Genomic DNA, 27,165 nt, shown 5'->3' on the forward strand with positions numbered 1-27,165 from the left:
GAGACAATGTGCTTAAAAAAGTGGCTTTGATTTTTGCCCTTGAAGAGCCTCTTTTAAAAAAAAAAAAAAAAAAAACGTATTCATCTCACGGCTCTGAGGCCAAAAACCACCTCCCACCCCAGCTGACATCAGAGGACAAAACCTGAGGAGGCGCCACGGACAGTCAACTGGAGGACTGACTGGGCTGCATTAATATTCAAACTGCAGCTGATGGTAAGGGCGGAGTGTCTGAAAAGCATGGATACTAACTATGCTCTTTTCTATTACAAAATGTCTGCAGGAAAAACAAACATGTACACACACACGCCACACACACGCCAGCTCTGCTTGAGGATGGATTTATCGTGGAAATATGAGCGCCTGCTGGAAGGAATCCAACACCAGAGTGGAAAAATAAGAAAGACAAAGCATTACAAAGCAAAGTTTATTTATTGTTGGTGTGAATACACATCTAATTAATATTCTAACTCTACAGCTACGTACACCAATGTGGTCAGACAAAGACATATTTACATTTACAGTATCGAGATATATTTGGCCTGTTTAAATGACACTTCACGCAGCTCACTGCTGTTCAGGTGCTGAGAGGAAGAGGCAGGTGTTGTGGAGTGGTGTGAGTCTCCGTCCTGGTCTCAGACAGACAGACAGACAGACAGACAGACTCACAGTGGATCTGACAGGTAAACACAGCAGGTGGTGACTGACGGCCATTGTTTTCCTGCTGAGACGCCGCCACGCCCTCCGTCAGCACAAACACTTCTTATCCACCCGGACTTTCAATTTTTTTACTCCTCCACTCCACCTCTTCCAACCCTTTAACCCTATAATGACTGTTTTCAGAGGCTTAGTCGGACGTTGCAGTACATACACGTGGACACTAGGGGGCAGCACCATAAAAGAAGACAGCTGATACAGCACAGTGCTCGTCCGTTCTCTCCAAGCTTAGACCAAAAACACACAGAGGAAATCTACAAGACGAAGGGAAATGTCCCGGTAAAGTTGCACACACACTGAACCGCTCAGTGTGGACACGGAGCAGCAGCCTGCAGGCGCAACACTTGTCGTTTCAATATGATTTCCATAATCCATGCATGTGAGGGTGCATTAAAAGTACCACGAGGATGAAAATGTAATCATAAGAGCCGGACCACAGACTAAAATCAGTATTTTACAAACCAGTAAACAGTCTGGAGGCAGTGCAGCCTGGACGTGTGTGTGACAGGTGACAGAGCCCAAGCTAGACCATGCATAAAGGACACCTGTGAGCAAACGTGCACGGTGCGTTTCTCTGATCAGAGCTCAGACATCATGTTGAAGTGACAAGTGTGACGTAACAAACTAACTGTGAAATGACTGACTGCATCTGGTGCCCAGCTCCAGCACTTAGGTGTCATGTGACCTGACTAACGCTACAACACAGCATATAGAACACTTGTAAGACACGTCGGGCGTGGTTTTGGTCTGACATCAAGCACAAAGTGAGTGCCGGTGTTTGGTCCCAGCCCTTCCTGTGCTGTGTGAGGCTGTCAGCACACCGAGCCAAGCCCCAGCAAACCCGTGATTGTGCAGCGCCTCCCCGGGGTCTGCCAGGCCTGTGCAGGAAAGCTTCGCCTTGTGCCTCTCAGCCTGGGTGTGCCGCCTTAGTTATGTGGACGGTTCAAGTGAGGTTCGTAAAGTCCACAGCCCTTCTCACTGCTGGTAAACTCCTTTTTCGTCTTTAAGTGTGTCTTTTGTTTTCCCAGAGGCTGAATCTCAAAACTCCCGTCTCAGTTCCTCTCACCCTTTCTCCTGTTTCAGACAGGAAAAGAACAGATGGAGGAACTGAGAAAAAACCTGAGATTCAGCCCTCCAGGTGAGGTATTGTCTCCTCGTCCTCCCAGACCACGGCTCAGCCTTTGTTGATGGTGTTGTACGAGGGCTGAGATCCGGGCTCCAGCGGCTTGGTGGCGCCTTCCTCCGTCAGGCGCGGGGAGGCGGGGCTCTGCCGCTCGGGCTCGTCCTCGATAATGGGCTCGCGGTCGTCGTCGAGCTCGGCCTCCTCGCAGTGCGGCAGCTGCAGGAAGTTGGTGAGGCCGTGCAGGTCGGCCATCCTGTGGAAGGTGCGCAGCAGCAGGTACATCATCATCAGACCCACGAACAGGTAGACTGGAGAGAGGAGGGGCAGAAATACAAGAGGTCATTCCACAGCACAAGACATTTGATTTCAAAAATTTAAAAAAGAAAGTTATATAAAAGTTATCTACAGTACAGACCATCCCGTCTGTTCAAGTTACCATCAGACATCCACTGAACGCAAGTTATCCACCGCCTTACAGTTCAAAATAACACATCTATGTAACTCAGACAGCTTCAGAGCTGCTGGAAGGGTTATTTTTTCTCTTTGACAGAGCCAGGCTAACAACTCCCATAGACTGCAGGTCTTTATGCTAAGCTAACAGGAAATGCTACCCATAGGAACAGAACCACCGGACGTACAGAGGAGAAAATGGTGTCCAACATCTGGTCTCAGCCTGGGGAGGTCAGGGAAAGGAGATTTTGCCTGAAATGTTGGATTATCCTCCTGAGACCCAGCCTATTCAATTATGTCCTCTGTAGTGGACATCAATTGATCGTCTATATCCTTTTACTCATTTGAGCTGCCCTATCAAGTCCTGGTGTGCAGAGGACATCCAGGCCTTTCCAATGATATCTCATATGATAAGGTGGGATGAGGGGAACACCCACTTTCTATTGAGCCAAAATGGCAGCTGCAGAAAAACGCACGTCGTGAAAAAAGAAACAGGAAGTCTTATGAAAATTATATATTTTCTTGTTAATGGCATTGATTGTCTGTAATTGATTATCTGTGGTTATTTGATTGGTTTTTTATTTAAATTTAAAATTATCTGTTTTTTACAGTAAAATCCACTACAGTACTGTAAAATCTAAAATAAAAATATTTTTGTGAAATTCTAAATTGTGAGTTGTTTTAACTCTAAATAGACAAGAAATCACAAAAAAAAAGTTAAATTGGAAGACACTTTTTCTCCTTGGGTCTCAGGGGGTTATTCCTTTAGGTACTGTGTGATCAAAAGTGAATCTGGAATTTAGACTAAAACTCCTAAGTGTGTGGCACAACCAGGACCAAGAAGTAAGGCTGTGAGTCTGATTAATCGATTTGGCATTTCTACCTCAGAAATGACATAAAGTAACAGATTGCATGCAACAGGAAGTAGAGAAAGCTCCCGAATAAGACCGAATGCTCCTGAAAACATGAGGTGACTGCCTGACGTCTGAAGCATTAGGTATGTTTTTTATCTTGTTTTTAAGCCAAGAGGAGGTCATATGGAGAAAACAACCAACGTGTTTGGAGACCCTGAAAGTCCCCAGGCAGCACTTCCATGGTCAAACCATCACAGTCCTAATCCCCACCAGAGCCTCTAAGCTTTGTCTGCCCAGCGTCCAGGGGGTAGATGTGAGGCTTTGACCCCGACTGGACACCACAGACAGACGGACGGCTGCATGGCTTCATTAAGTCAAACCGCTTCAAAACAAAGAGGACAAAACAAGTTTCTGCTCCCATTCCTCTGCTGGCCGCGAGGTTTACGTCAGTCACATGTGTTGTGAGGGCAGAGGTCGTGGGCCTGGATGGCGCTGCCCTCCCTGTGGACAAGTAGGTTACCAGGCCGGGCTGAGGCCTCAGCTCTCATTAGCTAACAGGGGGGGCTGCAGGCACACACAGGACTACATAAGACTCTGTTTTCTAAGTGTGTGCCCCTCTCCCTCCCTTCAGTCCTGGTGTGTTTACAGGGACAGCACAGACAGTGAGAGCACGCCTTGTTTTCCTGCTCCAGGAGATGCCATTTGCTGCCGTTTGTATCCTTACAGGCTGAATGTGTTTTTTTTTTTTTAAGGAAAATCCTACTCAATGTATAAAAGAATCCCTCGCAACCATATCCCCTGAGCCACTAGAGGTGTGTGTTGGTGTGTGTGTGTCTGCCTGGATTTTCTTGTTGTGCTGAGCTCGGGACTCTTCTGGGTGTCGGCCAGGGGTGGACTGGCCATCGGGCCCACCGGGCATTTGCCCGGTGGGCCGATGTGCTAAGTGGGCCGACAGTCCCCCGACACTTTTTTTTTTTTTTTATTGAAATAGCTGACCGTAAGACCAGTAGATCAGCGGCCCAATCGACACTGGGCTGGCCCAGTCACATTGCTAAACAACCCCTTTTGCGTAGTTTGGTCCCGCCTGCATAATGATTTTGGCAAATAAAGTCATTGCAAGAGTTTGTTTACTCAGCACCGGGCCGGCCCTTGAGACACGCTGTGGCCCATTGGTTATTTGCCTTCACTGACACGGGGCTGGCCCAATCATATCATGAGCCTGTGGCTCGGTGAGCCGGTGTGCAGTGCAACGCGGGTCGAACGTTATCTCATAGGATCTACTGAGATGGAGAGAAAACGCAAAAGTGGCGCAGAGAAACTGCGAGAAAAAAAGCGGCTGTCAATTTTCAAACCGATCAGACTTTTTCGGTTTTTCGTAATTTATCAATATGAATGAAGAACAAGCCCAAACAATGCCAGAGGAACACAATTCCCGATGGTAGAGCGGATAGTGCCCCCGTCTGCCATGTAGGAGATCTTTGGTTCAATTCCCCACCCGGACAAAAGTTGGATTTTACTTTATTACCTCAGTTTGTTGTTAACCATGACAGTGAAGTGATTCTTATCATTCTGCCTGTCACTGGCTAGATGACACACACAGTGGCATTTAGCGTTTCTGTAATTTTCATTTCTGTACTCTTTTTGTGAATTTGTAACCCAGGTGCTAAATTATTATTATTATCATTATTATTATTATTATTTTGCCTTGTTTTGGGGTTTTTTGTTGTTGTTGTTGTTGTTGTTGTTTTTGCCTTTTTTAATGCCTTGTTCTAACTTTATGGGGAGATATATATACCAATCGAATCAGATTCAGATTTAAAGGATTTGTGTGGTATACTTTGTTTGTCGCCATGACCTTCCTATGTGCAGTTTGGGCTCATTCTCCATTCATGCTGATAGGCGCCTGCACTTACTGATCTGAAATAGATGCCCAAAAGGTGTTGGCCAGTTGTGGCCTGTTCAATAGAATAAAAAAGTTCAATTCCTATTCATCTATTGTATTTTATTGTTCCACTATAGTACTATAGGCCAGTATGATTGGGGCAGCCAAGTAATTTGACATATTTGAACAATTTTTTAAAAAGTAACGTAATACTTTTCCTGGTAATTAATTACTTTTTAGTAGAAGTAACTAGTAACTATAATTAATTACTTTTTCAAAGTAACGTGCCCAACACTGCCAGCTAACTAATTGCATGGCATTATGGTTTTAAAGAGTTGCACAGGTGTTATACACATTTAAGAGAGCAAAAAGACCGGAAAGGTGTGTGTTATCGAATGTGGTGGGCCGGTCTGGTCCAAAATGCCCGGGCCGATTTTTTGTCCCAGTCCGCCCCTGGTGTCGGCCTTTGGGCACCAACAACACAACGTCCAATAGAAAGCTGCAAAAATTAAAGGCCGGGGAAAACAAGTGAACATCCTGAGGAGAAACGCCGAGCGGACAAAGCTCGTTCCACAGAGAGTCAATCTGGGGTTGAGCTTGCAGCTGCTGGCGAGCGCTGAGGGAGATGAGGAGGATGAAGAGTGACGGGACATTTTTTTTCTAGGATGGCGATGCTATGTCCGGGGGAGGATGTTTCATTTCATCGCCATCCTAGGAAACGAAAAGTGGTGGTATCTTGGCCGACTTTGAATGTTGTGTTTATGAACCACAACCGACCCATCCTGCTCATTCTGCCTTTAAAGTTCAAAAATCGACGTCCAGATCGCACTACCCACCACAGTAAAAGTCAGGCTTTATGTTTGGTCGAACTTTCTGTTTCATCTAAACAGAACTCAAAATGCCACCGCTGCTTTTCTTTAAGACCCAACTCAGAACCAGAAGTAACAAACTATTAATGGACAGAACAAGAACCACATCAGGAAGTTAAATACGGGCTGTCCAGTCCAACTGTGTTAGATAGAGGGCGGTCGGGCCCCCGGCGGTCAGGCTTCACTCGGCCTGATGTGGTACGCGCTCTACCAGCTGAGCCCACACATGCTGCCTGCGGTACCATCAGCTTTGTTCTGTGTAAATGACATTTGCATCTTCCTTTCACCAATTAAAAAAAAAACAGACACTTGTTTACATGTAAACTACTTTGTTACACTTATTTTTTTAATGTTTTTATTTCACCTTTCTGTTATTTAAATTCTCTCTTCTCTATTTTCACTTCCCAACATTTCACTTCCACAATTTCTCCTGTTATCTTTACGCAGTGAAAGACATCTGTCGCTGTTTTTTTTTTTTTTTTTTTAAACTTTACAGACATTTTAAGGAGCTGCAGGCAGCCTGTGTGTTTAGGCCAGGATCACACCAAACTGTCTCTGCCAGCCAACCCAAACCAGAGGAGAACCAGTCGTGTCTGAGTGTGAATGCACAGGTGACCAAACAGGTTCATGCTGCAGGACACACAGCAGTCACAGTGACTCTGCAGCAGCAAACATGAAAAAAAACAAACAAACCCTGACCGCAGCGTCCTGTGTTTGAATCCGACCTCAGGGCCTCTGCTGCAGGTCGTCCCGTCTTGCCCCGTCTCTCTCTACTGTCACTGTCAAATACAGCAGAAAATTAATCCTAAACATTAAAAAAACGACACCAGAAATTCTGTAAGAGAGAAATTTGCTGCTGTGGAAAAGCATTTTGAGTGTGATTTTGGTGTTGCTCTGACTTGTGTCTGTGATTATGAGGTCAAGCTGCTGCCAGCCTCTTCTACCACTAAAAAATGACAATATGGGTAAATATTTATTGTGTTAATGAGGAACAAGAGCTCATTTCCTGCATCCACGCTGGGACGCTGTGGATTAAGTTCACCCACCAGTTAAATCTGAAGTAAATTTTATGAAGTAAAGGGACATTTAAAGACATTAAACTTAATGCTTTTTGAGAATGTAAGTGATTTTTGTTTGTGCTGGTGGTCAAGCAGCTAGAAGTCCTAGCTGAGCCAACATGTTATGTACTACACCTGATCTCCTGACCTTCATGTGAGGGCAGATGTGTGGGGCACACACTGTTTTGAGGAGGCGGTGAGAGGAACAGGCCCCAGCAGGCGGCTGCTCGGTAATCCTCCACAGAGAGAGGCTGCGGGAACCGATGGGGTTAATCTGACTGGATCTGACCTATATCATTATTATATAACAGTCCCAGGGACAAGGAAAAAAATCCGTTTGGCCGCTCCATGTGAACCGCCGGGCCTCCTTCCAGCCTGAAAGCAGGAGATTAGCCGAGAAGGACGGAGAAGAAAACAGTCCCAACACATCGGCCCCGGCCTCTCGGACCACAAACGCAGCAGCAACGTTGCTTTAAAACTAGTGAGAGAGCAGATTACACGAGTGCTGAGACGACTCCAGATATAAGGCCACATTTGAGCATATACTATAAAAACACAAAACAAACCAAAAAAAAAAAAGACATTTTGATTTCGAGGGATGCTGGTCACCGGTTAGAAACACGTCGGTGCTCTGCTCTGGTTGAAATAGTTGTACTTTTGCCAAATTAAATGTTCCAGCTCATGTACACAGATTTTCCCCTTTTGCACTGAAATAAAGTTTATTAGTGGTGGATCTTCCTCTGTGACAGATGGAGAGATAAATGTGTTCAGAGGTTACAGCGCCACCATCTGACTTCTCCTCAGACCAACAGAGTTGTTAAAGAAATATTCCAAGAAGTGTAAGTCTTTATGCAAAGCTAACAGGAAATGCTAACCCATAGGAACTAAACCACTGAACTGAACATCTGGTCTCAGTCTGGGGAAGTCGGGAAAAGCAGATTTTGCCCCAAGGAGATTTTTCCCTCAGCGTCTGCTTCTACTTGGGTTAGTGATTTCCTACACTTCCCAGAATGCCTTTTGACATCCCACAGAGAACAGGTCTGTTCTGAAAATAGCTAGACAAATAGGGTTTGTGATTATTATTATAATGCAGTTTGTGAAGATCCGAGGACAGACGCGCTCTGTGCCTCTCTGATGGATTCTTCTCGTATGATTGTTGAACATCAGTGTAAAACTGGCAATCTATGAAGAAGCCCTTGATCTTCCTGCGGTCAGACTCCACTGCAGAGGCTCTGGAATAAGGATCCGCCATCAAACAACAGACCAGGCAGCAGCAGCTGTTTTTAAATAGTTTGACAGGGCGTTACAGACCATAAGGCCGTCATCTGAATAAACTGGTTGGAGTGTGTTGCACTCATCTCTGTGCAGGGCCACTTCAACATGGAACAGTCATTCCAGCCCTAATTCAATTACAGAGGAGGCGGCTCACACAGAAGCGGAGGAACTGAACATGACTATGATCATATTAACCACGTGGCAGCGACGTCTCAATCACAGCGAGGACGCGGCCACTGTGGTGAGTGCGAGGCGTTTGAAGGCGTAGCGCTCACAATCAGCATGCCAGTGACACGGCCTGGAACACAGCGCTCTCCTAACGGGGCGTGAGAGCGCAAATTAAAACCATGAATCATGGGGCAGCGATGGCTCACAAGGTCTCGTTACACCATAACTGGGATATGACCATTAACTTGTGATGTGTGTGTAGTGCAGCGTGCACACGGCACAGGCCTCGGCCATAAAAACCAAGAGGTGTGTTTACCATTACATCCAGGCCACGTTGTGTTTTATATACAAGTTATACTGTTGATATTTAAATCGGGGATTTGTATTCCACTGCTTTCTCCGGGTTTCATATTAATTCCAAAAACCGGCTTTCAATGATCATCTAAGCCTTTAATACCTAATATCTTTTCCATTTCCGTTTCCATTATTTTTTTTTTTTGTTAAATCGGATTAACCTGCAGTGAATGTGATGGAGGAAGAAGTTTAAAATCTTCAGAGTGCCAAATTGAAGAAGTCAAAGAGCAGTTTCATGAGTGAGGCAGGCTGCCCGACTCTGGGGCAGGACCAGGCAGTCCTCACTTCTGGGACTCACTGTCTAGCAAGTGTGTGTGTGTGTGTGTGTGTGTGTGTGGATATTTGAACAGCTGTTTCTTTTTGCCTGAAACATGAAATCCCATCGCCAAAGAGAAATGCGCTCAGTTCCTTCAACAGCTGTTTTACCTTCCTCCAGACGTGAGTGTGCATCAGCTGTTTTCTTTATCAGCTTCCCAATTCCCCGTTAGCTGTGACTGGGATGCAGGGTGTTGCAGAGACGCAGCCGGTCCAGCATTCCTCGCCAGCATAACCAAGAGTATAACCACACATTCTTTTGGGGAAAATACCAATCTACAAAAGTACAACCAGCACTCTCCTGGTTTCAGTCCTATCTCACCAACAGGAAACAGTTCATCACCATCGGAGACTCTAGTTCCACCCCGGCCCCAGTCAACCAAGGCGTCCCTCAAGGCTCTGTGCTGGGTCCCATCCTTTTCACCATCTATATGCTCCTTCTTGGTGAAATCATCTGCCGCCATCGCAGTGAGACGGGGTAAAGACTGGTGTGTTCAGTGTCCTCAAAAACCCTTAAGTGGACGTGAAGCTAGGAGGTTCGACTGTGGAGATATCGGCCCACTGGACCCTCCATTATAAGGGAATGGGAGATATGATATTTTGTCAAGCAAAAGTCTTTGGTCTGTACACTTTGGGACCCATTTAGGAGCACGTTTCAGGTCATTCTGAATCTGAGTCATTCCGAGGTCCTAACCTTAAAACTTTAACCAGACCATACCTGTATACTAATTAAAAAAAAAAAAAAAAAAAAAAAGCGTACGTATTCACATGCTTTGGGTATGTAGCCTGATTTTCCCCCACTGGAAGCCTTCATACTTGCTGCTGCTGGAAAAGGCATAAATCTAACTGGCAGGTGTGTGTAAAGTCAGTAAACATCGACTCAAACCAAGTGGAGGCACCATCATGGAGAAATCACAGACTGCTCCTTTAAATGTCACTTCAAATGGTCAGTGTAGTCCTCAAAACTATGACTCTGCAGCTCTGTGCTCCTTCACTCCAGCTGAGTGTTTATGCAGATGTCGACTGAAGCCCAGATGGCGACTCAGTGATAAACCATTTATGCAATAACATAATTCTATACATTGACCTTATGTGAACCCTCTGCAAGGAAGCCGGCGGTGGCTTCCAGTGAGAACTTCAACTTTGTGGAGGAGGATTAAGCGAGTTGTTGAGGCATGCCTTCCTCAACTGAAGAGCTCTTTCTAAAATTAGGCCGCTCCTGTCCTTTAACGATTCACAGAAAGTCATTCATGCCTTTATATCCTCTCGCCTGGATTACCCAAACCTGCTGCGCTGCTGCCTCCCTCAGAGGCAAACAGCACGTCTTCAGCTGCTGCTCCAACGCCACCGGGTCTGCAGGAACACACACCGGCTGCCTGTACGTTTTACAATCGAGAAGTCTCCTCTAAACGCTCCTAAACCCAAACCATCTGAAAGGGGGTGGGACCTTTGCTGCCAGGACGGCTCAACCTCCTCAAGAGGTCAGATCAGTCTGTTCTGACTTTTAACCACACTGTTTTAGATTGGCTTTTTTATGCTTAATTGTGTTACTACTTTCTAACTAATGTTTCAGTGAGTGCAATATAAATTTTTTTTACTATCATTGTTATCCTGATGCTGTATTCTACACAAGTCAATCATAATCTTGTTTATTTCCTTCAGTCTTTCTTCCCTGCTTCCCCTCGTCTAACAGAATCTGCCTCCTCTTGTTCTTGTCAGGAGGAGGAAGGTGAGAAAAGAAAGAAAAAAACAAGAGCTAGTGAGGAAAAGAGCTGTGAAATTCATCAGCAGTGTTAGCACAAAGCGTCTGTCACCTCTGGCTCTGGCTGTGTTGTGTGTGTGTGTGTGTGTGTGTGTGTAGGCATCTGGCAGCGCTGTGTGAGCGTCGGGCAGCGAGCTAGGACAGGAGTGTGAGGTGAGTCCTGCTGGCTGGCCCGGCCTCACACACAGTGTGTGTCCACAGTGGATCTCTGAGGTAAACACCAGTCACCTGACGGGCTACAGCTGATGCTGAGACCATTAGCTGATCATTAGTCATGTGACAAAGTGAATTGTTTGGCAGTTTGACAACTGATGAATCATTTTAGATTTGCAGGTTACAGCTTCATAAAAGCTAAACATGTTCTTTCCTTTAGCCGGTCGCTGGTGTTCCAGCGTCAACTTGTGGTTGTTGAACGTGACGTCAGCGCCGCTACCCCGCACACTTGTTGATCAGAACTGATAGTGAGAGGATCAATAAAGATGCCGAAGGCAAAACACTCCAAGGTTTGGCTACATTTCACGTCTAAGGAGGATGCAGACTCTGTGACATGCAACAGATGCCTTAAAGCAACGTCACGCAAGGGAGGTAGCACATCGAATTTAATGAAACATCTGGCACACATGCAGTTTATTTCAAAGCCAAACAATGCAGCGTGTTTGATAATCTACGTCAGCGGTCCGCAACCACCGGTCCGCGAACCGGTACCGGTCCGGGCTGTGCAGCCTGACTGTAACCCCACCTCCCCCGTGGTTGCGCACGAATGGCACAAGTTTATTAGTACCATATGTTACTTGTATTTATATTGTTTAAATATTTAAGTTAATATTGTGTTCAATATTACCCTACTGCAGAGACCCTATTTGAGGTGAGGTGGAAAATAAGTCAAATAAGCTGTTATTCTTTGTGTTGCTTGCTGCTGTAGCCTGCCAGTGTTTTCATGAATCATGATTGTGCTTGTGTTACCACCGGCCCCTTGAACTTTGTTTTTGATATTTAATATCATTAAAAAAACATGTTTTTTTAAAATTCTTTTCACGTCTTAATTTTTTACACCAAATTAAATTTAAGAGTATCAATACGTGTATTGATAAGTACCGGCACCGATAAGCAGTATCGGTATCGGTACCATGAAAATCCTAACGATATACATCCCTAGTCATGGTACATTAATGTCATTATTAAAGAGAAAAAATGGCTCAACACTCTGGTTAGAAAGTTGATCTGGACCTCAGCTCTCTCTGACGGAGTGTCTGCCGCCTGTCTGTGGAGTGAGCTTCACTCCAGTTAGAGCCTCAACAACTACGCTGGCACAAGCTGAGGCACCACATTTCCTATTTACATCTAGAAGATCCACAACGGTTAGTCGAATAATTGATTAGTTGCCAACTATTAAATTAATCAACTATTTTGATAATAAATAAGTTATTATTAAGAAGAAAATGTAAAATTCTTTGATTCCAGCTTCTTAAATGTGAATATTTTTTGGTTTCGTTCGTCTCTATGACAGCAAACTAAACGTCTTTGGGTTGAGGATGTCGCTGTGGCCTGTGGGAAATTGTGATCTACATTTTTCACCATTTTCTGACATTTTATGGCTCAAACAACTAATCCATGAATCGAAAAATGATCAACAGATTAAGCGATAATGAAAATAATGATTTGCAGGTCTAAAATCTATTACATTTATTTCAGTGACAATGTAAGCTACAGATTTCAAAATGGTAACTAGTGACTTCAGTGTTTTTAGGGGAGGTGTGCACAGGCTGCTCTGTAAGCAGAGACTTCAGTGACACGCTTCGTTATATAAAATACAACTTGATCAGTGTATTGACTTGAAGCTGCTGTCTTGGTTAGCTGGTTACTGCAGGTTACTTCAGCTTACAGTCTGTAACTCTGACCACACAGTGTGTGTACGCAGTGTGTGCTCGCCTACAGGAGTGTGTGTGATATCCTGTCTTTATTAAGCAGAAACAGCAGTGTTTGTTTAAGATCCACGTTCTGCAGAAACACATCCTGATATGAACGGCATCCGGGACCAGGAGGAGGCCCGCCTACTTATCAAACACACACACGGCCACGGCAGAGGACATGTGAGGCACACACACACGCGCGCGATGCATGATATTCAAACCAGATGGGAACAGCCAGTGAAGCAGGCAGACAACACAATAAAAGGAAGGGAACACAAGCAGGAAATACAAACTCTCAGTGCAAGTGAAAGCTGGATGACAAGAAAACAATGGAATACCAGCGAGGAAAACAACAACAACAACAACAACACTGTGTATGCTGTATTTCTTAACCAGGAGCACAGACTGCAGACAGAGACAGGCAGGGGCAGCAGCAGGTGTGGGAAGATCCTGAAACAGATGTTTTGGAGATCTGTGATTTTTAGTGATGCAATTTTTTTTCTTTGGGTGTTTCTGGTCTTAAATCTGAGACTGAAAGGCATCGAGCAGGGAGGCAGACAGGAGTCAGTACTGTCAGTGGTGTCAGTACTGTCAGTGGTGTTGTCAGCTGTGTCAGTGGTATCGTCAGTGGTGTTAGCGGTGTTGTCAGTGGTGTTAGCGGTGTTGTCAGTGGTGCTGTCAGTGGTGTTAGCGGTGTTGTCAGTGGTGCTGTCAGTGGTGTCAGTGGTACTGTCAGTGGTGTCGTCAGTGGTACCGTCAGTGGTACCGTCAGTGGTACTGTCAGTGGTGTCGTCAGTGGTACCGTCAGTGGTGTCGTCAGTGGTGTCGTCAGTGGTACGGTCAGTGGTACGGTCAGTGGTACGGTCAGTGGTGTCGTCAGTGGTGTCAGTGGTGCTGTCAGTGGTGTCAGTGGTGGTGTCAGTGGTGTCAGTGGTGCTGTCAGTGGTGCCGTCAGTGGTGCCGTCAGTGGTGTCGTCAGTGGTGTCGTCAGTGGTGTCGTCAGTGGTGTCAGTGGTACCGTCAGTGGTGTCGTCAGTGGTGTCGTCAGTGGTGTCGTCAGTGGTGTCAGTGGTACCGTCAGTGGTGTCGTCAGTGGTGTCGTCAGTGGTACCGTCAGTGGTGTCGTCAGTGGTGTCGTCAGTGGTGTCGTCAGTGGTGTCGTCAGTGGTGTCGTCAGTGGTGTCAGTGGTGGTGTCAGTGGTACCGTCAGTGGTACCGTCAGTGGTACCATCAGTGGTGTCAGTGGTACTGTCAGTGGTACTGTCAGTGGTGTCGTCAGTGGTACCATCAGTGGTGTCAGTGGTACTGTCAGTGGTACTGTCAGTGGTGTCGTCAGTGGTGCTGTCAGTGGTGCCTTCAGTAGTGGTGTCAGTGCTGTCAGTGGTGCCGTCAGTGGTGTTAGCGGTGTTATCAGTGGTGCCGTCAGTGGCTTTAACCAGAGCTCACCTAACTAACTGGCCGCAGCACATGTTTTCCAATTATTAGCAAGAGGCTTTTTTTTTTTTTTTTTTTTTTACACCAGGCTTCAATCGAAAGTGAGTTAACATAAGAACTGTGGCTCTTTGGCTCTGCCTGTTGATGTTTAACTCAACCAACAGGCTGATTCATGCTTCCAGAGCAGCTTCACCAGCTAGAAAAGTTTGCATTATTATTCTTTAAATAAAGCTCCACTTGGAGGATCTATACATTAGAGTGATGCTCACAAAACCAGTCAGCCAGCCAGACCTGAGTGCATTTTAAACCTCAATGAAAGCGGCGTCTCTGCAGGAACACGGTGTCTCTGTTTGACGTATCTGGAGCTGAAGAGGGCCTCGGTGTAGCTGTGGTGCACCTGCCCTCTTCGCACCATGTCTGCATGAGTTTGTGTGCTCTAACTGGTTGGTCAGAGGGACACGGGGTCACAGAGGCACATCAATGGTGAAGTAAAAGTGCCACCATGCTCCTTTCATTCATTTGTCATGTCTTTTTGTGTTTCTTGGACGGGATGTAAATTAAACTAATTTCACTATACAATCTGTTGTATAATGACAAATAAACTTCCTTGTAATCCTTGTAATCCTTGTAATCATGCTTTACATCACATTTAAATGACGTTTGACTATAAAATTCAAGCACAGACTGCTGTGTTTACTGAAGTACATCCACAGCTATCCACTGTAAATCCAGTGAGACGGCTGGACTCACCCATGATGGCGACCTTGTATACCGGCCGGTACTTCTGGCCCGGTTGTTCGCCCGGCACGTAATCCCCGAGCCCGATGGTGCACAGCGAGATGAAACAGAAGTAGATGGCGTCCAGGAAGGACCAAGACACTTCCACCGCGCTGAACACTGCCGCCGGCGCCACGAAGAAGCACAGCATCACCAGGACCATGAGCAGGGTGAAGTGGACGGCGGTGGCGGGCCGAGGGTCCATGCCCGTGCGCTGCAGGACGCCGACGGGGGCGTAGACCAGCGGGTACATGAGCCTCTGCACGCAGGCGGTCAGCACCAGCATGGTGAAGGGCACGCCGATCAGGGCATAGAGGATGGAGAAGGCCTTCCCCGCGTCAGACAGAGGAGTGTTGTGACCGTAACCTGCAGACAGAGGAAGACGAGGGAGAGGAGGTAGAGAGAAGAGGAGGCGTGACAGACAGAAAGATGAAAAAAGTGTTAAATGAAGAGTGTTAAATGTTAAATAGGCATGCTGGGAAACTGGCAGCACGCTGAGTTTGCATATGTAGAGTGAAATGTGCAGGGAGGAGGACCAGCCGTCCTCGTACCATCTGTGAAATATCTGTCAGCCCCAGCGTCAGCCAGGCAAACCCCTGTGCATTAACTATGCACTACAAATTTTTTAAAAAGAATCATATATACAGGGAGTTTGACAGGTCGGGTATCCACTATCAGCAACTTGATGGTTAAAAACTTAAAACTTAAAACTTTCTGTCCTGTTTTCACATTTTCAGCTGCTCAACAATGAAGCACAAGCATGTAAAGATCAATTCACTTCAGTTGAATACACAGCGGGCTCACAGTTTGATATTATCACACATGTCAAACAAAACCCAAATGGAAAACCCTTTAAATTCTGTGGAAAAGCTAGAGACAAAAGACATCATTAATATCGTTTCTCCACTGCAGGAACAGGAACCCTTAACCTCTGCTTCCAATGGAGGAACCAGCCCATCTTCTCTGAGTTGTAGCCCTGAAACGTCCCTCATCGATTAAACGATCATGATGCAAGCAGCACGAGCGTATCACCCCCACCCTGGTGACTACTGACACAAATGATCAAAAGACCGTTCTATCGAGAGACGGTTCAGCTCGTAATCCAGATAAACACACACCGTTTGTGTCCATTTTCAGCTGCCGCCATGTCACAGCCTCCATCACTTTGTGTACAAGCTGTTACCAAACAGACCAACTACAACAACACAGTGGCACGACACTAAATCATCATGATCTTCCATGTTTCCGCCACCTCCTGTTTGCAAAAAGTTCACTATTCTTGGAAAGCAGTGGAAACGTAAAAAACACACAAGAGCTTAGGGTCCGTGCTCTAGCTCTGCCCCGGGACCGTCCTCCAACAGCGAGACCATTGTGGCCATCGTGAATTATTTCATGCCCCTTTAAAGTGATTTAGACCCCAGACACTTGGTCCAACTCTGAGGAGCAGAAGCACATCTTCACCAACTACCAAGGTGCATGGAGAGCAGAGAAGATCTGCAGAAACCAAGCCTGCAGCAACACTTTACTGACAGACCAATGTGGTTTGGCTTGTAGCTTTCATCAGGATCCTTCATCATGACCCTGATGAGGGCCCATGGGAGATCATAAGAAATGCCTGTGATGTAGACCACAGGCATCAACTCTGCAGAGCAACAGTCTAAGAAGTTGCCTCAACATGTAGTTTGATCCCACAGAAACACACAATCGATTACCTGTCCAGCCAGAAAAGCTGGACAGGTAATCGGTCCACTTAAAACCACAGCGCAGCACTGCTACCTGATGCTGGTCTGAGCCGGTTTGCTCCGGCGAGGGGAACCACGTACGGCGACTCCAGCTCACCGCGAGCTGCTGGCCTTGAGCTGCTGCCAACTGCTCAGTGCCAAGAAAACACAGATATGGAGCAAGCGTGGTCAACACTCGTCAACTGCTCACGCTTCAGGTAAGCAGATTCATAAAAGCCGGGTTGTAGTGCAAGCAGCCACTGAGTCAAACCGGACTACAGGGAGCCATTATCCCCCAAACACAAATAAAACGGCTTGAAGTGACGGGTGCTGCTGAGCCGGCCTGGGTTCAGCTGAGAGAGAAAGTTAATCTGCAGTGAGTGCACCCAATGAAAACATAATAGAAACAACTAAGTCACAGTACAAGCTGGTGCTGGGCGGTATGACCAAAAATGTATATCACGGTATTTTTCAAAATTATATCGGTTTCACGGTATATGACGGTATTTTCTTTTTTCATGCACGACTGGGTGTTAACCACATTTTCTAATGATTTAGAGAAGAATTACTGCAGTAAATTAACTTAGAATGACCTATTTTACTGTCATGAGGAATGAATACTGGACATTAATGTCCAAGTTGTCCACCCTAGTATTAATACAGGTTTACATGGAAACACAAAATGATGCAAAGAGGTGGCACTCATGATTCTAATGAAGTGAAGGAATCAGAATGCATGACAGTAGCAGTCAAAATACAGAACCTTTTTATTATGCAAATTTAAGGCCACTTGCATTAATATGCAGACGGATTTGACTGATTTACAATATGTTAAATTATTATTATTATTTTAAAAATGTTAATTACTTATCAAATAGACCTAACAATTCAGCTACCAATGAATGAGCAGTGGTATGCATGTGATAACATAGATTGAAAAATAAGCCGAAGTGATACCTCTTCTCTGAATAGACAAGCTAAGCCAGTGTGCTGCTGTTGGCCAGTGAAAATAGAGCGGAGTGGCAACTCTTCGCTTTGTTACACAATCTATGTCAGTGCGCTGTGGTAGCTGGAAAGTTTCTCTGCCTTTGCCAGACGGATTTTTTGAAGCCGAAGACAAACAGCCGACACAGCTCCTCTTTTTGGGAAAAGTTCTTCAGCTTCATTTTCTGGGTCCCCTCTGCTTAGTGAGTGCAACTGCAAAAACAGTTCCCCCTCTAACGATGTCCCGCGGCTCAACGTTCTGCGTGCTGTTCCAAACGTTATGTGCGCAACACACACACACACACACACCGGAATTTGGGTACTGTATCTGAAAAATTCATATCATAAAAAAAAATAATAATAACACCGGTATTCGGTATGAACCGGTATACCGCCCAGCACTAGTACAAGCACGTAACCAAAAAGCACAATAAACTCAATAAACACACACTTTTTCCCCCACAGCCACCAGAGCAGCCCCCTGTCAGACCAGACAGGGAGTCAGCAGCTTGATGGGGTGTAATACAAATTAAAATGTGCTCATCCACGCCAAGTAAGTGTTTGTACATGCACACCCTGCAATACGATGTGATGTGAGATATAAACACACAAATCAAAACGAATAACTTTATTATTTCAATCTCTTATTATCGCCTCAGATGCCAAAGTAGACAACAACAACACAAAAGGCTGACACAAAACAAAGTCACCATTTTTATCTCAGACAACAGAAGTTTCCCTTTTTTTGGAAAACCAAACCATCAGTTATTCCTTTATTTGTGTCAAAGCAAAATTTGTACCAGTAACCATTAAAAGACATTTAAAGTCGCTGCTTGTAACATTTTAAAATTTGATGGCTTTAGTGCTGAGATCAAGATCCTGGATCTCCAAAGATCTAAGCAGAAGTGAACCAGATAAATAAAAGCTTGAATAAATAATCCCACTGAAAGAAAATGAGTATCTCTTCAAGAGTGAATTAGCATGACTCATCATTTAGGCCTAATCCGTTTATAAGCGACAGCGTAACAGCTAGAAGACCTAACCTCATTAGAGCCTCCGTCTGAAGAAGCCACTGTGATCAGTAGGCGGCTTCAGATAATCTCTTTAAAAAGGCACTGCTTGTTTAGGAAGGATTGCGTTTGAGATTAGTACAAAGCTTCCTCTGTGGAGGTCTGCCCTGCAGGTTCTGCCCTGCCATCGGCCAAGAGGAGCCGGAGGAGAGCCCAGCGCTGCTCTGCACCGCCTCACCACACCAGACCACAGCAACACACCGTGTTAGTTTGGTGAGACGTGGCGGAGGAGTACGCTCACACACGGCTCATCACTGGCTGACCCCTGACATCCAGCGACAGGCACGACCACACTCTGACCCACAAGAAAAACAAGAGAATCAGCAGAATGACACTGTGGCTGACTGTCTCCTCCACAGGTTTACTGCCTTCATGCACCTGAGACTCACTCAAAGGCAGAACGAGTAGGAAACTATTTACAGACTGACACAAAACTAATCCTCTCCATCATGACTGTGAGCCACTAGCGGTGCGTGTTTGTGTGTGTGTGCGCACTGCAAAAACTCAAAATCTTACTAAGATTATTTGTCTTATTTCAAGTCAAAAATGTCTTATTCCTAGTCAAAATATCTCATTACACTTAAAATAAGACATGATCACCTCAGAAGTAAATTGTTTTTAGACAATTGTCTCTTGTTTCAAGTGAAAATTTGCTTGAAACAAGTGAAAATTTGCTTGTTTCATTGGCAAAATTTGTTTCTTGTTTCTAGCTAATTTTCACTTATTTCAAGTGAATTTTCACTTTTTCCACTGGCAAATTTTGCCAATGAAACAAGCAAATTTTCACTTGTTTCAAGTGAATTTTCACTTGAATTTTCACTTGAAACAAGTGAAAATTTGCTTGTTTCATTGTCTAAAAACAATTTACTTCTGAGGTGATCATGTCTTATTTTAAGTGTAATGAGATATTTTGACTTGAAATAAGACAAATAATCTTGGTAAGATTTTGTGTTTTTGCAGTGTGTGCAGAGACCCTGCCCTCTGCCTGGATTTTTTTTTTTTGCTGATCTTGGGACTCTTTTCTTTGGGCAGAGGGTGTGTAGCTTCCAGCCAATCACAGCGCACGGTGCCCGATGGACGGCACAACATCCAATAGGAAGCTCCGAAACTTCCAGACTACAGGAAAAAGGAAATAAAGCGAGGCGAAACGCCAAGCAGACAAAGCTCGTTCCACAGCGAGGGTGAACCCGGGCTTGGCTGTTTTGTGTTTTGGGCGTTCATTTCATTCCGTCACCATCCTAGGAAATGAAAACCGGCTGCCGGCGGTTTGCTCAGACAGAGACTGCAGACGGTTTCCGCAGAGACACTGGAGGAGACCGTCTCAGCTGTGCTCGGCAGTTTCTGGCCAGTTTAGCTTCCCGCTCATCTTTTTACTTCTACAGTCATTCAGAGGTACTGGAAATTGTCTCTTCTCCTGCTGGCCAGGTGGAAAAAAAGAAACCAAATCCTAAAACAAAAAGAGCCCAGGACTCTTCTCTTGCTGTGGTGAGGATCAGGGCAGAACAATGCGCCTTGCCTTGCAGCGAGAGAAGAAAAAAAGATTTCTTGAGTGTCACAAAACAAAAAAATCCACTAAAATAAAGCATATCTTAAGAATGGGTTGACACTGACAGTCATGATTCCCATATTCACTGAAAGATGTTGAAAAGAGCAAAACGTACTCGGCAAAGTCACTTTCTCACTATAAGGCAAGTGACTGACACATTACTAGAGTGATTCAAAATGAGCGGTATGCCTTTAAGGACAGAGGTCAGCAGGCTGCTGTCCCGCTGAGCTGACCTGAGGGCGTCACGGCCACACAAACACAACACAGCCGCTGCCCTGGAGTTCAGCGCACTGACACGGCACGCGGGGCAACACGCCAAAAACACGGCAGCCCCGCTTATCAGCTGTGGGCATCGGCACCTCGGAGGAGGCAGAGGGGAAGGAAACGGTGCGGCAGACAGACCTCGCCTCAACACGTCTCACTTCTCCTCTGCTTCATGTATGAATTTGCATGTTGCAGTGTGTGGGCCGGGCTGGTGATGCTGTGTGTGTGTGTGTGTGTGTGTGTAGGTAGTCATTTGCCTACGTGGCCCAGCAGTGAGTGAGTCATGAAAGCCTCCAGCAGCTTCCCTCTGTGATGTTTTGTGAGTGAGGAAACCCTGGGCTCTGGATTCGGACTCGGAGGAGTTGAGTTTTACCTGGCAGGTTGTTCAATAACTTTATTAACAACAATGCAGCGAATTATGGTTAACTTAGCTCACATCGAATTAGCTAATATTAATGTGAGCCTGAGATGGGCTATGGTTGAGCTTTGAATTCCTCATTTTTAAATTACTTTAGCAGCGGGCCAATGCTTTTAATTCATTTCCTGCGTTAGCGTTAACTTCCCCCTTCATTGTTTCTGCGAGCCGCAATAGTGTGACAGAGATCCACCCACCAGCAGCTGCCTGTTGTGCCACCAGGGAAGTTTTCATAAAGTTATTCAAACAAACTCTCATGCACACTGACGAATAATCGTTTTAATCTTCTGAGGGACGGAGGAAAATAACACCTTTCTACAGAGATAATCAGGAAGCCCACAGACTTGGACATTTGCACATTGCCCAAATCTATTTGCACATTGCCCACATCTTATTTGCACATTGTGTACATCTATGCACACTGGTTTTTTGTTTTTTGCACATTGGGTACTTATACTGCAAAAACTCAAAATCTTACCAAGATGATTTGTCTTATTTCAAGTCAAAAATGTCTTATTTCTAGTCAAAATATCTCATTACACTTAAAATAAGACATGATCACCTCAGCAGTAACTTGTTTGTCTCTTGTTTCAAATGAAAATTTGCTTGAAACAAGTGAAAATTTGCTTGTTTCATTGGCAAAATTTGTTTCTTGTTTCTATCTAATTTTCACTTATTTCAAGTGAATTTTCACTTTTTCCACTGGCAGATTTTGCCAATAAAACAAGCAAATTTTCACTTGTTTCAAGTGAATTTTCACTTGAAACAAGTGAAAATTGTCTAAAAACAAGTTACTTCTGAGGTGATCATGTCTTATTTTAAGTGTAATGAGACATTTTGACTAGAAATAAGACATTTTTGACTTGAAATAAGACAAATAATCTTGGTAAGATTTTGCGTTTTTGCAGTGTAGATCTTTAGATCTCTAGTGTCATCTTTTATTCTTTATTTTTGATTTATTTAATCTTGTACTCTGTGGATACTGCTGAAAACTGTGAATTTCCTTCGGGATGAATAAAGTATCTATCTATCGATCTATCTATCATCTGGTGTGCACGCTCAGAGCTCAGAACCACACAGACGGACCTGCTTCCTTCAGACGAGTCAGCGAGATGCCAGGGACAGATGAGGACTGAAGCCGACGTTTCACAAAAGCTGCTTTCCACAGGCACTAATTCAGTCTTTAGCAAAGTCAATCAGTGACTTTGGAAGCAGTAACTGGAACTCATCAGTGATTTTCAGTAACTTGCTCTGCTCATTCCTCATGCTCCCACCCCAATTTTGTGGATATCTTTTGTGCATTTTGAACACTGGGCAGCAGGGCATGTGAATCAGTGCACGCTTCCATCAGCGAGGACTTCATGATGTGAGTTATTCTGAAAAGCTCATGACTCTGACACGATCAGCGCTGGACGGATCTGATTAATGTGGGAGAATCGGTCATGCCAGCCCTCAGTGAGTGCCGCTCTGCTTTATTAAAAGTCAGCCGCCATGTTTGCACGTCTGCCGGGTCATTTCTTCAAATCAACTTTCAGCCTTTAACATATTTTTATGTATTTGTCGGTACATGAGCTAATCCGCCTCAGCCAAGCGTAAAAGCCTAAAGTAGTTTACACAAAATTCTAGTGTTTCCATTCAGGCTTTCTTGCATGCAAATTCAAAATTTACATAAAAATAGACAAATTCCCCTGCTGACCTACAGCGTGGCCGAGCCTGACCCCACAAAATAAAAGGCTCTTCAGTGAGGAGTCGGTCACATAATTAAAGGGCTGCTGCTGCTGCGATGCCATGCCGGGCTCAGGCCTGCCCAAACGCCCCACAGCAACGTCCACAGAACGTGCAGCTTGGCTTTGCTTGTGAAGATACATCGTGGAAAACAGTACAGCCGGCTCTTTGTCATGCTGTCGGCATGCAGCCCAGCAGAGAGCCAGTGTTCTTACAGTACACAATCACAGGCAGTGATACTTTATTGATCCCCGGGGGGAAGCTGGGTAAACGCACAGTAAACCGGGTGCATGCGTATCGACTCCTATATCCTTCAGCTATGGAAAGAAAACCATGTTTGAAGCTGCTGAGACAACACAGGGCTGCTTTCTACTTCAAAACAAGAAACAAGTTTAGTTTGCAGTGTGAGAGCCAAGTTAGGAGTTTCAAGGGAAGGAGTTTTCATCTTTTTTGGGCAAATTCATATGATGACCTGTTGTGTGAAAACACAGCTGTGACATTTAAATGAGTGAGCAAATCAAAAGATTCAGGTGACTTACTTTGCTGAGCTTCTTGCACCCAGACTCTAACAAGCCTGGTGGATTATTTCATTGAGTCATTATTAAATGAGCCGCTGGCTGCTGATTGGCTGGCAGCGCTGGTGGCCCCACCTCCCCTCCCAGCATGGCCATCACCAACGAGGCTGCTAAAGCATTAAATCTGACATCTGACGTGACTGGCTGGTTTTTGATGAAACCTGGTTTTGACAAACACAAGCCAGCTCTGATTGGCTTTTTTTTTTTTTTTTTTTTTCTGGTAACATTATTTCCCACAGAGAAACTGTTGAAACAGCGAGGAGCACCAGCACCATCTTTTAACACGGTTTCAACATCATCCCAGAATGCAACATCCACACCCAAACCTGGGGGGAAGACTGGCTTTGTAATATCTTCCTTTAATACAGGCTTTCTGCCTGGCTCTGATTTCTTTACCTCGCACTGCTTTATTATTGTGTGTGTGTGTGTGTGTGTGTCTGTACATATTGTCTGTTTGCTCAAGTGCAACTGTTTTTGCTTTGGGGAATTCCAGTGCAAAGTTTAGGTAGAGGCCATGTGTGAGGGAAACACATGTTCTCACATCAGACAAATGTCAAACAGGCATGATGGGCCCGTGCGTGTGCATGACATTCACAAACCAGGGAGAAGAGCGGTGACTTTCTGCATCAACATTTCAATTAAATATGTTCTGCCAGCAAATCCTGTTCCAACAACACTTGGGTGCTATCAGGTGCAGTTGTTTTCAGCGACAGGTAGTTTCATTCGCACCGATCATGCACATCCTCCTACCTTACACCTGCACCCAGGCACCTTGACATTCACTCTGACAGGAAACGAGAGGTGAAAAATGTAAATCGAGACGCTATTTTTGTCTCGACATCTGCTGTGAAGAGAAAGTGAATGCTCAATGCCCGACCCCTCGCTCCACACCCACCGTCTCACCTCCAGCTGCTCCTGCTGGACACGACACAGTGGAGGTCACGGAGGAGGTCAAAACACAGTGCATGCTCACCAAAACCTCCCCGGGATGTTAAAAGAAAAACCATCCGTGTAGTGATGCTGCCAAAAAAAAAAAAAAAAAGACATCCGCAAGTTGAAAAGTGCCGTCTAACTACAGAGGCCTCAGATTCTGTAAATGTTCAAGCACTTCCACTCATCATGTTTTCTGCAGCAGATAGGCTACATATTTTGGAAATGAACTCATCACATGCTCATATGACCATGCATGTGAACTTGAGCTTGTGTGGTCTGAAAAAAAAAAAAAAAAGGCCCTCGAGGAAAATAGCTGCCTACACAGTCATTAGCTCAGGTGGCTAGAAATTTCAACGACAAACCCATTCCTGGAACATCCGAGCCGGTTTCTACACCCTAAATCACACAACAGATGGTTACATCTGACCCGGAATCTGTGCTCTGGTAAATGTCAGGAACTTGAAATCACCCCCTCCTTCTCATCCTTATTAACTTCTTTGTCTCATGTCTGTGCCATGTGAGCTCCCTGAAGCCCTGACTGCACTGCACACTTCCTCTGGTCACTGTGCATGAGAATGAACAGCCATACAGTTTGGCCGTGTGTGCAGACAGGGCCGAGCTTGGATGGGAATGTCCGACTTCATCACAGGGCCAAGCTCATCACTAGTATGAGTTTAGCTACAAAATAAAAAAGAAAGAAACTAGAAGAGTCCTCTCAGCACAATGCAGAGCGCCACCTCCTCCAGCGCTCACACTCAAGACGACAGACCAGCCCTTTTATCGTCTCACAGGGAGAAGGGAAAATACAGAGGCACTGCCTGCGTGCCTGCCCGTCTCCAGTGTTCAGAACAAACAACTGAGCAGTTAGAATGAGTGGGAAAAAATGATTCACTTAAGTATTTTTTAACTGATTTCTTTACTACAGAATCAATTTAAAGTAAAGTAAAATCCGCTGGTATCAAACATGCCATGCTAGGTTGTCGGCAAGGCGAGCTAAACAACGAGCGAAAGTTCGGCTAAATTTTGCCATGGGGAAATCTGTCATGTCTGTTTTCAGCGGGGTCTCTTGACCTCTGACCTCCAGATGTGTGAATGAAAATGGGTTCTCTGGGCAGCCACGGCTCTCCCCTTTGCAGACATGCCCACCTTCTGCTAATCCCATGCAGTTTGGGCCACAAACCCTGCAGTCCACATGTGTTCTTGTGGCCTGTTGTAAAATGGTGTGTTTGTGCAGACTGGGGCCTAAACAGTCTTGGAGTTGCATCAGTTGGCTTTGACTGGAAAGCTGAGACTCTTGTGGATTCAATGAGCCACATTTGATTCATGTGTGATGACATCATTGTATAAACCTGTTGTGGCCTTTAGAATAATCCCAGCTTTATGGAACTTTACATCCACAAACTAGAGGAATAGCAACGCATATGGAATCAGCACCAGAGTATCATCATGACAGTACGGAATCAGTAGAGCAACACATCGTGGCGGCCCGAGGACTCAGCACTCAACTGCAGTACAAAACAGGTTTTTCAAAGGTTTTGAATCACCGCAACACAATTTTTGGCGTGCACAGAAACGTTGGTGGTGTGTGAGATCAGTGGCAGGCAGACACATGGACACACAGACAGAACAAGCAGTCCTTTTTTCACCTACCAGGAGAAGGGAACATACAGAGGCACTGCCTGCACCTCTCCCCTTCTCTGGTGCGCTGAATCACCAGAACCACAGGAGGCCCTTCATCATACATACAGTCAGCACTGCACACACACTGAACACACCATCCCCTCCAGGCTACCGACTGACAGAGATTAAAGAAATAAAAAATAAAAAAAAGCTACAGGACATGAGCGGGCCTTTGAAAGAACAGGAGGCATTTTTCTTTTAAATTCCTCTGATGAACGTGAAAGCCTCCCAGCTGCAGATCCGTGTGCCCACAGCCCACAGCCCATCCTGGCATGTGATAAAACAGAGCCTCAGCTTGGAGGAGCATGACCTCAGGGGCTCACACACACACATACACACACACACAGGCAGAGCTCAATGCCACCTTTATGGCTGCCGTTATCTGCTGAAGGATCATAAAACATATCCTATGACATTATATATGGTCATCATAATGAACTGTAGTGTGGCTGCGGTGCTCGGCAGAGTTCAGTTCACCTCCCCGAGCTCTGCGCTGTTTGATCTGTATCACTCTAACATTCCTATAGGACACCGTTTATAGTTGCAATGACACTTGTGCATAAAATAAGAGCAGCTGTTAAAAACAATGTGAGTGGAGTTGCTGCCTCCTGCGTCAAAACACAGATTAGAGGCTGCAAACCGGAGCGCCTGGTGGGAGCCATCACCGGAACTTTTGGAAAACTTTGTGTGTGTGTGTGTTTGTGTGTGTGTGCCAGCTCACCGACGGTGGTCACCAGAGTGTTGGCGAAGAACATGGACGATGCCAGGTCCCAGTTGGAGGACGTGGACGAGTTCCTGAGGACGGACACGCCGTACTTGTTGGCCGTGAGCACTTTGCGCAGGAACTGTTCGAGCGCCGTGGCGTTGACGCAGCTCTGGTTCAGAAAGCCCTGCTTCAGCGCCTCCATGTCGCTTTTCAGCCGGTCCTCCACCGGCCGCTCGATGCTGGAGAACACCAGGGCTCCGAGCAGCAGGTAGATGACATAGAAGAGGATGAAGCCCGTCAGCAGAAGCCAGGACCTGCTCACTGAATGCATGTCTCCTTTGACGCGTTTCCTAACATCAGCGGAGCGGCTAACCATAGCGTCCCTCCGCCCGGCTCGGTGCCTTCCCGACTCCTTCTCCTCTCTGCAAACTTTTTTTCTTTTTTTTTTTTTTTTTTTTTGTTGGGCCGTCCTAATTGAAGCTGAACCCCTCCTTGTCACCGTATCCTCCTCCCACAGGAACAGGAGGAGGGTGTGTTCTGCACAGGGCAGAGGAAGTGCATCTCGGGTGCTCAACAACATGACTTCAATAAAATAAAGTCA

General features: G+C 45.5%; 1 protein-coding gene across 1 annotated transcript; it reads right to left on the reverse strand.

Annotated features, from left to right (window-relative positions):
• Window positions 1-410: 410 nt before the first annotated feature.
• On the reverse strand, window positions 411-27,029 carry kcnk6 (potassium channel, subfamily K, member 6). The gene is made up of 3 exons (XM_030066349.1): window positions 26,580-27,029; window positions 14,919-15,311; window positions 411-2,145 (listed from the first exon to the last, which is right to left on the reverse strand). Exons 1-3 carry the CDS (start codon window positions 26,938-26,940, stop codon window positions 1,889-1,891), a joined length of 1,011 nt encoding a protein of 336 aa, XP_029922209.1. The 5' UTR covers window positions 26,941-27,029; the 3' UTR covers window positions 411-1,888.
• Between the last annotated feature and the right edge of the window lie 136 nt (window positions 27,030-27,165).

Source organism: Myripristis murdjan, chromosome 13 (assembly GCF_902150065.1).
Source record: "Myripristis murdjan chromosome 13, fMyrMur1.1, whole genome shotgun sequence".
NCBI classification, from domain to species: domain Eukaryota; kingdom Metazoa; phylum Chordata; class Actinopteri; order Holocentriformes; family Holocentridae; genus Myripristis; species Myripristis murdjan.

What these genes read in the sequence shown, in the direction of transcription:
- kcnk6 (XM_030066349.1), bottom strand. Translation starts at nt 26,940, where the DNA reads ATGGTTAGCCGCTCCGCTGATGTTAGGAAACGCGTCAAAGGAGACATG. An exon ending in CACTCTGGTGACCACCGTCG is followed by an intron (nt 15,312 to 26,579) that starts GTGAGCTGGCAC and finishes CTCTGTCTGCAG; the next exon opens with GTTACGGTCACAACACTCCT. An exon ending in ATACAAGGTCGCCATCATGG is followed by an intron (nt 2,146 to 14,918) that starts GTGAGTCCAGCC and finishes TCCTCTCTCCAG; the next exon opens with TCTACCTGTTCGTGGGTCTG.